Source organism: Eretmochelys imbricata, chromosome 16, assembly GCF_965152235.1.
Source record: "Eretmochelys imbricata isolate rEreImb1 chromosome 16, rEreImb1.hap1, whole genome shotgun sequence".
Classification (NCBI taxonomy): domain Eukaryota; kingdom Metazoa; phylum Chordata; order Testudines; family Cheloniidae; genus Eretmochelys; species Eretmochelys imbricata.
The window spans coordinates 17,658,459-17,672,267 of NC_135587.1; the positions used below are offsets into that span (position 1 = coordinate 17,658,459).

General features: G+C 38.3%; 1 protein-coding gene across 6 annotated transcripts in view; it reads right to left on the reverse strand.

The window, feature by feature from the left end:
* The window catches only part of TTF1 (transcription termination factor 1), a 250,404-nt gene that overhangs the window by 226,193 nt on the left and 10,402 nt on the right, over nucleotides 1-13,809 (reverse strand). For 4 of the 6 annotated variants that reach the window (XM_077836173.1, XM_077836174.1, XM_077836175.1 and 1 more), the window contains 5 exons: nucleotides 9,656-9,884; nucleotides 8,525-8,614; nucleotides 7,200-7,265; nucleotides 6,769-6,854; nucleotides 316-5,118 (listed from right to left, as the gene is read on the reverse strand). In XM_077836173.1, the coding sequence (XP_077692299.1) occupies nucleotides 4,946-5,118; nucleotides 6,769-6,854; nucleotides 7,200-7,265; nucleotides 8,525-8,614; nucleotides 9,656-9,884 (644 nt within the window). In that variant the 3' untranslated portion in view covers nucleotides 316-4,945. Of the gene's footprint in view, nucleotides 1-315; nucleotides 5,119-6,768; nucleotides 6,855-7,199; nucleotides 7,266-8,524; nucleotides 8,615-9,655; nucleotides 9,885-13,809 lie in introns of those variants that run through there. The other 2 variants (XR_013348205.1, XM_077836177.1) reach the window with 2 other exon arrangements.

The window sequence follows — 13,809 nt, forward strand, 5'->3', positions numbered from 1 at the left end:
TGTGTAAAAGCAACTGTATTATTGCTGTATACTTCATGTTAACTAATATCCTAGCATTTATCAGGAACGTACACAAGACTGGAGGGCTGGGCAAAGGACCATTCTGCAGTTTGGTATCGCTCAAAATAGAAGACTCCAAAATCTAAGTAGAATTATGAATTACATTTCAAAATTATCTAACTCTGAAGATCTATTTGGAACAGGAGTAATATAAAATATATATATTTAACAAAACTAACTACTTCGACAACCGGGCAGTGGAAACTGTCTCTCATGGTATTAAGAATCGGTACATCATTTACAATGTGCATAACGTTCCTAAAACTGTTTAATCAAACACAAATAAAAATTAACAAACTAATGGCAGCAAACAACATGAAGACAAGGAAAACACAAATTAATAAAGAAATTATTTGTACTGCTTATGGCAGTTACATAATAACGACCATAACCAACTCATTAGGGAACATTAAAAAAGAAAAATCACCTGATCTTATTAGCTAACTTGTCTTGTCCTCAGTGTATAACAAAAGCAATGGTAAATGGGCAATATGTCAAATTGTGTAGACAAATTCCCTGTTAATATCAGTCATGATATTGGATCAGTGATAGAGCATCCTAACTGAGTCACAGGTTATTTAAAACAATCTTGTTCAGTATCTGGTTAACAATAGTGAATCCTAACACAGCAATATTTGATAAGTTGGTTACTGTCCATTCAGTAGGTTATCTGGAAGACAGCATCGACGAGAAACAACTGGCTCTACATCCACTACTGATGTATCATAGAGCAGGGGTTCTCAAACTTCATTGCACTGCGACCACCTTCCAACAACAAAAATTACTACACAATCCCAGGAGGAGGGAATGAAACCTGAGCCTGCCCAAGTCCTGCCGCCCAGGGGCGGCGGGGCTCAGGGGTGAAGTCGAAGCCAAGGACTTCAGCCCCAGGCAGGGAGCCTGTAACCTGAGCCCCGCTGTCCAGGGCTGAAGCCCTCGAGCTTCAGCTTTGGCCACAGACAGTGGGGCTCGGGCTTCAGCCTCAGGCCCCAGCAAGTCTAAGCCAGCCCTGGCAACCCCATAAATGGGGTCCTGCCTCACAGTTTGAGAGCCTCTGTCATAGAGCAATGCAAACCTAAAGAGCTTTGCACCATGGCTTGTTATGCCAGGAATGATATTGACTTCGCAACACCAATGTGCGGCCATAATAATTCAGGCCAATCCTGTCTCCTGCCCAGCAAACCTTACCAGATGGTAACAACCAGCAGTAAGGATAACCTGTAACATGGATGGATCTACTGTGTAGTAACTAACCACAAGAAATTTATATATGAAGGCCTCATGTGTGATGTTGCTACTCCCAATTTTTGTTTTCCTCTTCATATACATAGTATTGTGGAACTACGTTGTAACAGTGCCTAACCTAGTATTTCAGAACTATAAAACTACATTCCTCAATCAAAGTCCCAGATCTAACATTCCCAGGCCCTCCATTAGAGACTAAAAACACTTGGAAAATAAAATCTGTCCCAGGCTCATACAAGGGACTGTGCAGACCAAGGGACAGAGGGGCGTGAATGTGTGGATAGTAACGTAAGGTGGTCATATAACAGTATTTAGCCCACTGGGTCATCTTCAGTCCATGTACTGTGCTTCTCCAGGATGGCAGGTAAAACATCCTCCCCATAAAAGGATAAAAAGTGGAGGAATGTAGTAGGAAGAAAGAGCCAGAAACATGGGGCCTGGTACAAGGCCTAAGGGCTGAACTAAAGTGAGCAAAAGTCAGGCCCTGCTGATATAAAGCAAAGTTAGCAAGAGCCAGGCTACAAGCAAAAGTCAGGCCTTGTTACAAAGCAGATGCCTGCTTGCAGTTCACTATCCAATACATTAACTTGGCAAGAACAGGGCTGGCATTGCAAAAACACAAGCACTCCTAGGTGCTAAGTATTCACGTAAACACATTCCAGAAGGATTGTGCCAGAACACCTCGATACAAAGTTATGGTGTAAATATACTCCCCGAAGATAATACAGGGACTGGGGTGACCAGACAGCAAGTGTGAAAAATTGGGACAGGGGGTGGGAGCCTATATAAGAAAAAGACCCAAAAATCAGGACTGTCCCTATAAAATTGGGACATCTGGTCACCCTAACAGGGACACACTGACCTCTCCTAAGGATAAGGTCAGGATGACATGGTGATGGATAGATATGTTTTGACTGGACCAACAAGTACAAGGTAAAGGGTGGTAACCAACCACGTCAGATGGGCAATACCTAACTTGTTTGCATCAGTGTATAAGAAAGGGGTCACAGAGGGGGTATCTTTGTCTGGCCGAGGGGGAGTGGAATATTCTACTGCTCACTGAGCTGGTCCACTGTCGCAGGCATACATGTATTAGTATACTTTGAACCGGGGCATTAATATTGTGCTTTATTGGCAATAAACCTGGCTTCATCGGATGCAGTGAGCTGTAGCTCACGAAAACTTGCTCTTCTTGGGCAGTTTGATCAGAGTCTGCTATACTGGCTACCTGGCCACAGCCAGTGCAGCACACAGAGAGAACACACACAGAACCAACAACTGACAACATCACTTGTGTGTCTGGCTGAGTGCATACAATCAGAACAAGCATCTCAGTTTTTCAGATGCTAAAATGTGATCTTTGTAGGCCAGGATTAGCCAGCATCCACTTGTACAGTATTATTAATCCCACGCATTCAAAAATCATGAGTCAGACTCCCAAAAAATCAAGATTGGTTTAAAAACGAGACTTTAAAATAATAAATTTTGGATTCTTTTTATTTGCCTTCTGGTGTTTGAGCCTCTAAGATCTACAGTTTTCAAACTGGAAACTTTTTTTTTTTAAAGTGAGAGATAAGATTCTCACCTAACAACCTGACTCCAGGAGCTGGAAGTTTAAGTAATACACTAAATATCATAACAGGTTGCAATACTGCTTGTATCCTCATTTTCTGATGAGACTTTATAGAAAATGTAATGAACAAACCCTACACAAAGACTAACTTTACTTGCACAGTCACAGCAAATTATTTACATTCTCTTCATCTATTTATAGAAAAATGCCATTATCTTACAACAATTAAATCATAAAATGAAGACATATGTACAATTTTCATCTTGTCCATCAACATTATTTCTATGTAAATATTACAATAAGACTTCCAAGAAAAAAGGAATATATGATCTGTTGAGTATTTTCTCTCTGCATTATATTAAAAAAATTAAGAAAATCTTAAGTGTATCACTTCAGTTTTCATAGAAACATTAAAAAAATGTTGTATAAAAGATTAAAACAGAGTAACCCAAGCTCCAAAACTACTAACAATTTATGCAGGACATATTACAGCTGTTTTAAAAACAAAATAGCTGCTAAAACTACAATTCAGGCTTCTACAGTTCCTCTGCAGCAACAGAAGACGTCACAATCATCTAAAACAGTGCAGCTCCCTGATTTCTTTCAGGTGTTATTGGGTTATCAACTGTTGCTGGAGAAATACCCAAATTTCAGGTCTCAGCAGATAAATAGCTTTCTAAACTGAATTCATGGAAGCCCTAGGGCCTGTGTTTGCTAGAGGTCTGACTAGATGACCACAATGGCATCGTCTGGTTTTAACAACTATGAATAGATCATTTGGATATTGAAGAACTGGCAACATACCACACTGAGCATACACTAAGCATAAACGCAGAGTTTGACACTAGAATAAGCCGTCTTATTAATATAGTTTTCTGAACTAAACTTAAACCCTTCCTTATTCTGGAACAGTTTTCAGTTGTAGACAAGCCCTTAGCAAACAACCTAAAGGTTTTTACTCATAAAAGTTAATACTTTTGATTAAAAAGAAAAATATAAAATGCACAGGCCAATAAAAACACATGATGTACCTAAGAGACCACACTATGGCTCCTTTATGTATTTGGACATTTTATAAACTGATACTATTTAACCAGAGGCCCAGAAATGCTCCATAACTCTTCAAAAATTTATTACTCTAATACTTCTACAGTGCCCAATGTGGGCTATGTAATAAAGATTCTTAAGTCCACTTTTCTGAAGAAAATTCTTCAGATCAATAGAGTGTTTATAAACTTCAGTTATTTGACCATTTTTACAGTATCAAAATCAGTTGGGTCATATAAATGATTAAACTGAAATGGATTTGTCTTAGTCAGTCGGAGCAAAGGGGGGTGCAAGGAGAAAGGGGGCAACTATGTAGTTACTGACTGTCCAGTGTAACAGCTTAAATTAGCCATATAGCAATCAATTCTCCACAGTCTGGCTAACAGTACACTGGTTCCATTAATATTCCAATGTTTCAATTAGGTGGAAAATGTTTGACAGAATCTACAAAATCTTAGTCATTAGATTTCAAGTTGATTTATCCCCAGTTGTTATCTCTGAAAACTAGTGGTACCCTCTACTTACCTAAACAGTTTGTTGCATTTTTTTAAATACCGAACACAGCAAATTAAAAAAATTCTACTTACACAGACTTAAAATAAATGGACTTTTTAAAAAAATCTGCCTTTTAAAAAAAAAAAAATCCTAATTTGACATTAGAATGCTGAAAACCTAAATTCACTCAGACAGGCTTACCCAGGACTTCTAGCAAATTTGTAATGAAGTATTAAGAAAAAAATATTGTTTTTCAGTGTTTCCACAAGTCCAGTACAAAGTGACCTTTAGCTTCCCCAAACAATCTGAAGATAAGGTTAAAAGTCTCTAGTAACAAAGATACCGCAAGAAATAATCTACATTTACTTCTCTCTTCAATACAAAACAGGAGAAGCAGGCTTGCGTGTCTTCATTCTTCCCATTATTTCATGGTCATGTACATTCAGTTTCTGATTTAACCCCAGTTTAATCAGAATCCATTTTTCATTTTGGGAGTGTGCAAAGAGGGAGCATTTTGGAGGATAATCAGTCATTGTCATCAACATCATCTTCACAGTTGTCAAAGATGTCGCTAAACTGGAAAACCTTTTTCTCGCAGCTGGAAGATGACCTGTCCCAACTCTGAGGACCCTTGTGCTTTTTTTCTAATCTTTCCTCAAGCAATGGAAGTGTCTCAGCATAAAGGTAATCGATTATTTCTTTAAAAATGAACAACACTCAGTTTAGTTTTAATTTCATCTTGGTCTTTTCATTAGCAAACAGTTCTCTCATAAAGGTTTGCAAAACTAAACATCTTGTGACTTTTTTTGCTTTTATATTAACAATTGTATTTATGTGCTAAGAGTATATGGTGCACTTTTTGCAGACAATCTCAAGGCACCATATTAACATTAATGTTTGCAGTGTACCCCCATAAGCCTAAAATCTGTTTTACTGATATCAGAACTTTGACAAAGAGAAGTGAATTGACTACGCTTAGGGAGCAAGTCAGCAAGTTGGAAATAGAACCCAGGAATCCTGAGACTCTTAGTCTTCTGCTCTAACCATGTGTTTGTTCTGCATAGTCTTAATCACAGACTCAAAACGGAAGTTTTTCTTGTTTAATATCAGAAAGGTATTATGTGACGGATGCTGTTGAATGGCAGATTAGCAGACTAGGAGCTCAGACTCCTGAGTCCTCTTACTTGTTGTCAGTGATTCACTGTGTGAATTTGAGTAAATCCCTTAACCACATGTAAAATGGGGATAATAATACAATCTTACAAAGAGTTTGGTAAGGCTTAATTCATTGTAAATGCTTTAAGAACCTTGGTTTAAAGGTGTGATGGATGTGTACAACACTATAAAAATGTTGCAACAATCTCCACTTAAATGTCTGATGGTTTAAAAAGGAATAATTTAATATAATCTTTTAATGGGAAACCTCAATGCCCTACACCCTTCACAGTTTGGTATTCCACCACTGTCATTTGTTTGTACCCATCAGGGCTCAAATTGGTTACCAATGCCTTTTTCATTCTGCCTCCTTGTTTTCCAGAATCTAGGCTTTTTATTTTTAAATTAATTTTCTAGCCGTTATGGTTGCTGAGATAGCATTGAAAATGTGAACTGAGTTTATAATTGATACACTGACATCTGACTGCATTTGCGGTACACAAAACAATTGCTCTGATAGGTGTGACCTGCCCTATTCATCTCATACAGTGGGTCTTAATTCAATATTGTTAACAGTTTCATGGCTCCTCAAAGCATGCCGGAAAAGAATATATGAAGACCTGCACAATGTATAATGACCGCTCATTTTGGCACCACGAGCAAGTTGACTTGAAAAAAGCACCACTTCATCTCACCTCAAATCAAGAAAGAGCCAAGCCAAGGGAAACTAGCAGAGCTCTACAAAGCATATAAACCACATTGCCACCCTTATGGAGCCACGTTCAAGAAGCCCAGTGGGACACACATGTCTAATACAGGGCAAGCCAGGTCCAAGTTTCCCCAGCAGAGCCCATGGGCGTACTTGGTCTCACTGAGAGGAAGCCAAGCATAGAGACCATGCATGACCATATTTTGAATATCTACTAGGAGCCGCATATCCAATGGGTAGAGCTTGCACTGGTAATCCTATCAGTACACAATTATACTTTCCAAGGAAAGTAGTACTAAAAGTTCCAAGTCTAGGGTGGTTGGGCAATGCAGACTGACACTGTGCAATGCATCAGTGATTGGGTGCTACTGTGTAACTATACATCAAAAACATTAAACAATCATAGAATGTGTATGATCTTAGTCAAATTCTATAGGGAAAAACCTGACAGAATGACACACAATGCAACCATAAATATACTAACCGGGAAAAGACTTTGTTTGCCAAGAAGGGACACTGGTAGCTTTTAACTTGTAAAATTTGGCTTGAACATAGGCTTCAGGGACATCTCTGAGAAGAGAAAGGTTCAAAATTAGTGATACAACATACTACTGGGAAGTTTCACTATTATAATGGCGTCCATTCATGGGAATGGCACTTTTTGCTCCAATTAACTAACCTCTCACAGTGTTAGCTAAAATCTTTTTGGTCTTTAGACCACTGAATACAGATCCCAAATGAATAAAAAATATTGGCCAAGACACTCTTGTCCCTTTAGCATTAGTACATCAAGGCTAACACTGGAATACATGAGGCTGTATGGGTCCAGATCTGTGGATTCCTTTGTAGAAAGCCAGATAAGATGTATAATAAATGCTACTTGTTTGTGGCCAAAAAACAAACAAATGTTTTTACCCAAATATCTCACAGAGCTCTTCCCAGTTCACTTCATTAGCGTCTTCTACCTTCATTTCATACAATCTGAGAATCAAAACACAGAAGGAACTTATAGGGAGATCTGAGATGGCAGTTAACTAAACCCTGAGTCCATGTTCCTCCTCCCCATTACAAGACACAGCACATTTTGGGCTGGTAAAATCTGTGTGCAAGTGTGCTTGTGTGTTAAGTGCATAAACTGTTAATGCAACATTAAGGTTGCCAAATTAAAACAAAGCTACATGAAAACATCTTCTACTCCTTGTCCTCACAACAGCATTTTCAAATACTGTTTCATGTGCACTGGCAAGACTTACACTGTCTATATCCATCTATTGTCTAGTCTATTGTATTATAGATTTTAGGCTCCATGGGGTAGGGACCACCTTTTTGTTCTGTGTTTGTACAGTGCCTAGCACAATGGAGTCTATGACTAAGGCTCTTAGGTACTACGATAATACAAATAATAAATTACAATAATAATAATAATAATAATAAGTTAAGGTGCTAAAGTAGAAGCATTTAGTTAATTAAAGTCCTTTTTTTGAATTGCTTATATCTTTCTGAAAGTTTTATCTATTTGCGCTGAAATTTTCCAGATTGAGTGTGCTCTGATTACAAGAGTAGAAACATTTTTCTCCAAGTGCCAGCCATGAAGATTCAGCCTACACTCTTTCCATCTCATGCTTCGTTACCAGTAGATAAAGGTGCTGCAAGTCAAATTAGGTCTTCAATAATACTTAACATGCATGCAACTGCCAGTCTTCAGATCATGCTCTCATTCACCTGTGGCAAAACCACTGAACGCAATAGGATTACACAGTGGTTACTGATTGGAATTTAAGTAATTTTCTCGATGATGCACAAGATGGAAAAGAGCATAACTACTTGCTCAATATCAGTTGTGTTGGCTCTGTAGGACTAACAAGAATAAAAAGAAATGGACAACAAATATGAATCTGAACGTACACAAGGAGCAGCTCTGTTGAGTATAAAAGTACTGTTTTTACATAGTCAAGCCACAGTCTAAGTCCCCAGGATAATTATTAGGGTTCTTTATAACTGTTTTTCTGTTACAAAATGCCTGTATAAACATTACAGAACCTAAGTGTGGAATATAACACCATGGAGGTTACTGTCCTTTGAGTTTAATAATCCAGAAACCTCCCACTCTTCACTTTTCCCTTACATGTACTCCAGATTTTTATTTTACTCGCAGGTTCTTATCAACCAGGACACTTTCGTAACATAACCCATGATCCCTAGACAAAAACCATAGAACATTGCACAAATATGATCCATACCTTTTAATAAGATTGATTTTGGCCTGTAAACCTTTAGTCCCACCATATACATTCTGCCCATTGGACATTTTCTTTGTTACAATTGAAATCCTAGGGAAAACAAAGATAAGAAAAGGGCATTTTCCCATCATGTCGGGGGGGAGAGGGGGAAATCATCAAGGTTGCAGTTTAAAAAAAGATCTGTTTTTGTTCCCCATTAAATTAGAAAGTTATGTGTTTTGTTAATTGTCTTATATGGCTCTGTAGCTTTGCTTTTCCCTCTAAGACCCTTTCTGCCCTACCTTCCAATGGTTTCACCTCTCTTATGAGCTTGCTAACATGTTTTGTAAGTGAAAGTGTTCAGATCCAAGAGGCTCAGTCTAATGCAACATTCAAATCTAGGGGGCTTGACTCTCTTGTCACTTACATCAGTGTAATTCATAGAATATTAGGGTTGGAAGGGACCTCAGGAGGTCATCTAGTCCAATCCCCTGCTCAAAGCAGGACCAAACCCCAATTTTTGCCCCAGATCCCTAAATGGCCCCCTCAAGGATTGAACTCACAACCCTGCGTTTAGCAGGCCAATGCACAAACCACTGAGCTATCCCTCCCCCCAAATTCCACTACAGTGGAATTACTCCAGATTTGCACTAGTGTAAGGACAAACTTTGGTTCTAGATCTCCTATTTCTTAAAACTTTTACTTTCCCGTCAATTCACTAACAATTTCTTTTCATTACTATGATGAAAACCACCAACTGTGCCTATGAAGTTGCCTCCTTTCTTTAAAAAAAAAAAAAATTCATAATATGTAACACCACACTGTCACAGACAACAATAGAACAGGCCCAGACCATGCAAAGGCTTAAGCGTGTGTGTAATTTTACACGTGAAAGTAGCCCCACTTCCAGTTATGCACATTCTTATGTCTTTGCAGAATTGGGGCTATAGTCTGTGCACAGGTAAACAAGTTTTGGAACTGAGAAAGAAGAAAGTCTTTTTAAACCAACTGATGTGACATATCTATTATGACCAGTTGTTTAATCATGCAAACATATGCCACAGTACATCTAGCTTGGGGAAAGGGAACAAGAAGGTAAGAGAGGTAACTCCAGAAGTGTGTATTAGTAGCCAGACCCAAAATAAACCTTACCATTTCTGTTTACACTGTCTCCAATATCTGGTTCCCACTTTAGCCTCTATCTCAGTCCAAGATATGTTCTTGTACAGTTTTTCACGTTCAACTGAGAGAGTTCCATCTGAATTCTCTGCCTGTAGCAAGGATGTTATGTCTTCCAAATCAGCCCTCTGCTGAATGGTCTCCTTCACTGCTTGAACTAGCTTCTGTGTCTCCTCCTTACTCCAAGGACCAGAATTAACCTCTATATTATTAAATAAAGTTATTGATTTATATAGCACCTCTCATAAGTGAGTAAAATAAAGAGAAAAAGAAGTGTCTGATCTTGCATCACAAGTGAACAAAGGACAATACCAGGAGCCAGGAACTCCAGACCTCCATTCCCGCACCCATCACTAACTCCTTCAGTAGATTTTGGCTAGGTTACCTAACTTCTTTGACTGAAGTTTTCAAAAAGGATACCAAAAATTAGAAGCCTAAATCCATATCCAGGCATACAAATAAGTGGCCTGATTTTCAAAAGTGCCAAGCACCCCAGCAATGCCCACTGACTTGAGTAGACATTGCTGGGTACTTGCCATTTTTGAAAAGTTGAGCCTCTTATTTGCATCCTAAATATAGACTTAGGCTCCTAACTTTAGGCATCCATTTTTGATAACTGGACTCTGTACCAATTTCCCTGTCTGACAAATGCAGATCATACTTGCCTACTTCACCCAGGAGTGTTCTGATACCCATTGTTTATATAACACATTATATTTTCAAAGTGCAGTGCAAAGAACTAATTAGGAAAACAAGAAAAAATTGTTATAAGCTCATGCCATCTGTTGCTTGTAGTAAGAGCTGGAAAAATAGAAATGGACCTCCTAAAGAACAGTGATTTTTTTTCTCAATATTTGCTGATGAATTATAGCTTACCTTAAATTACAATGCAGTTTCAAACAATGGCAACTTTTCAAACATTCTATATCAGAATATGGCAACTAGAGTGTGTGGGAACTAGAAGGGGGGAGGGGGGAAGACATATTAGATTAATGCACTGTTTGGGCTTCAATCTCCAATTTAATTACTCCAGAAAACAACAAGTTTTCTTGACTTTTCATAAGTACTAAATTGAAAACATAACAGGAATACTTGTACAGTAGCTAGTATATATGTATTACTTATTTGTGCTAACTGGAAATATGTTCCTATTTTTGCAATGGAGAAGCATGGGGAAGTGACACATACTAATGCGTCTACTTTTTAACACCAGCCACTGTGTTACAAAAGCCTCCCAGTGAATATTTTTACTGCCATCCCATGAAGCAAGGAACATCTTTCCTCTCTGCAGATTAGAGTTATCAAAAAATTTTTTTTCATTTTTGAGAAACAGCAAAACAAAAAAGTATACTTAGCCATTTATTTGTCTAAAGGGACTGCAGCCAACTGAATCTGTCTTAAATATAATGTGAATTTGCAAAGGGTATATTTCCCTGTACATGGAAATTACAGATATTCTCATAGCTAAGGAATGCCATTATATACATTATTATGTAATAAGTCAATTGATTGTATTTAGTTAGGCCTATATACAGTTGATTAAATAAGTAGTTCCTGGATCATTCCATGCCAGGTGCTGCTCTGTTTTACATGTAGTGTAGCAACCTGCAACTCCTGAGTAAGCAGTTGAGCAGATAAGTGGAATTTGATAACCCAAGAGATTGCTAGTTTAGCCACACTATTTCCTGTGATTTCTCTCTCACACATCAGATCCTGAAGCACTACATGAAACCCTTGGCAGAGGACAGTTCAACAGCAAGAGAAATTTGGCTCACTAAATTGTATTCCTTTGTATTTGTTGGCTTGTGAAAACTGTGGCCTTGTGAGTAAACATTTATGCTGAGATAGTCAAAGGAGCCTAAAATGGTAGGTGATCTGAGTGCCACTGAAATCTAGTGAGAGTCAGGCACCCAGGGCCAGATTTTCAAAGGTGTCTAGGCACCCAATGATGCAGCTAGGCAAATCGTGAAAATCCTACTTAGGTATCTATCTGCATTTTTAGACATCTATATACCTTTGAAAATCTGGCTCTAACTGCCTTAGACTTAAACTAGAAAACCAAAGGAGCCTATCTAGATTTTGAACATAAACATAAGAATGGCCATACTGAGTCAGACCAAAGGTCCAGCCAGCCCAGTATTCTGTCTACCGACAGTGGACAATGCTAGGTGCCCCAGAGGGAGTGAACATAACAGGTAATGATCTAGTGATCTCTCTCCTGCCATCCATCTCCACCCTCTGACAAACAGAGGCTAGGGACACCATTCCTTACCCAACCTGGCTAATAGCCATTAATGGACTTAACCCCTATGAATTTATCCAGTTCTCTTTTAAATCCTGTTATAGTCCTCACCTTCCCAACCTCCTCAGGCATGGAGTTCCACAGCTTGACTGTGCGCTGAGTGAAGAAGAACTTCCTTTTATTTGTTTTAAACCTGCTGCCCATTAATTTCATTTGGTGGCCCCTAGTTCTTATATTATGAGAACAAGTAAACAACAACTTTTCCGTATTCACTTTCTCCACACCACTCATGATTTTATAGACCTCTATCATATCCCCCCTTAGTCTCCTCTTTCCAAGCTGAAAAGTCCTAGCCTCTTTAATCTCTTCTCATGTGGGACCTATTCCAAACCCCTAATCATTTTAGTTGCCCTTTTCTGAACCTTTTCTAATGCCAGTGGTGTCACTTATTAAATAAATGTCCAAAACAAAGCTGAAAATTGAAGGAAAAATAGTGCATCACTTCATCTCTGTGCCTCTTATAAGATGTGCTTGTTCTTATCAATTTCATATAAAGATATAGTTAATCATATAGGCAGGACTTGATGAAATTCATCCTAGTGTACTTTAGAAACTAGCTGACGCAATCTATGTGAGGTCCCAGAGAACTGAAGAAAGGCAAACATAGTACCTATCTTTAAAAAAAGAAAAAAAAGAGGACCAGGGAATTATAAACTGATTAGCTTACCTGATTTCCAGATACCTGGAAAGATACTGGAACAAATTATTAAACAAGCAATTTGTAAGCATCTAGAGGGCAATAGGGTTAAAAGGAATGGCCAACATGGATTTGTCAAAAAACAAATAATGCTAAACCAACCTAATTTCCTTCTTTGACAAGGTTACTAACAAAGTGAATGTGGGGAAGGGGTAGATGTGACATATCTTTATTTTAGTAAGGTTTTTGGTACAGTCTGACATGACATTTTCATAACCAAACTAGGAAAATGTGGTCTATATGAAATTAATATAAGGTGGGTGGCAAAACTGGTTGAAAGACCAAAGTCAAAGAGTAGTCATCAATGGTTTGCTGTCAAACTGGAAAGGCATAGCTAGTAGGGTCCGACAGGGGTTAGTCTGTTCTGGTACTACTAGCCAATATTTTAATTAATGACTTAGATAATGGTGTGAAGAGTATACTTATAAAATTTGCAGAGGACATCAACCTGGGAGGGTTTGCAAGCACTTTGGAGGACAGGATTAGAATTCAAGATGACCTTTACAAAACTGGAGAATTGGTCTGAAATCAACAAGATAAAATTCAGTAAAGACAAGTGTAAAGTACTACACTTAGAAAGGAAAAATCAAATGCACAACTACAAAATGAGGAATGGCTGGCTATGGATCTAAAATTGAATATGAGTCAATGATGTGATGCAGTTGTGAAAAAGACTAATTATCATTCTGGGGTGTATTAACAGGAGTGTCATACGTAAGACAAGGGAAGTAACTGTCCTCTCTACTCAGCACTGGTGAGGCTTCAGATGGAGTACTGTGTCCAGTTATGGGCACCACACTTCAGGAAAGATGTGGACAAATGGAGAGAGTACAGAAGAGAACAACAAAAATGCTAAAAGGTTTAGAAAAGCTGACCAATGAGGAAAGGTTTAAAAAAACAAAACAAAAAAAATGGACATTTTTTGTCTCGAGAAAAGACTGAGCCGGGACCTGATGACATTTCAAGATACCCTCTGGCCCTACATTTCTAAAATTCTGTGCACCGAAAACAGCGATTTGGAAAAGTAAGAACCCATGCAATGTCCTGAACCTCCAGAAAGAAATCAACCTCCTGAACTGTTTAATTCCTAACATCCAAAAACTATACTAAAAATACTTGCTAGAGTAG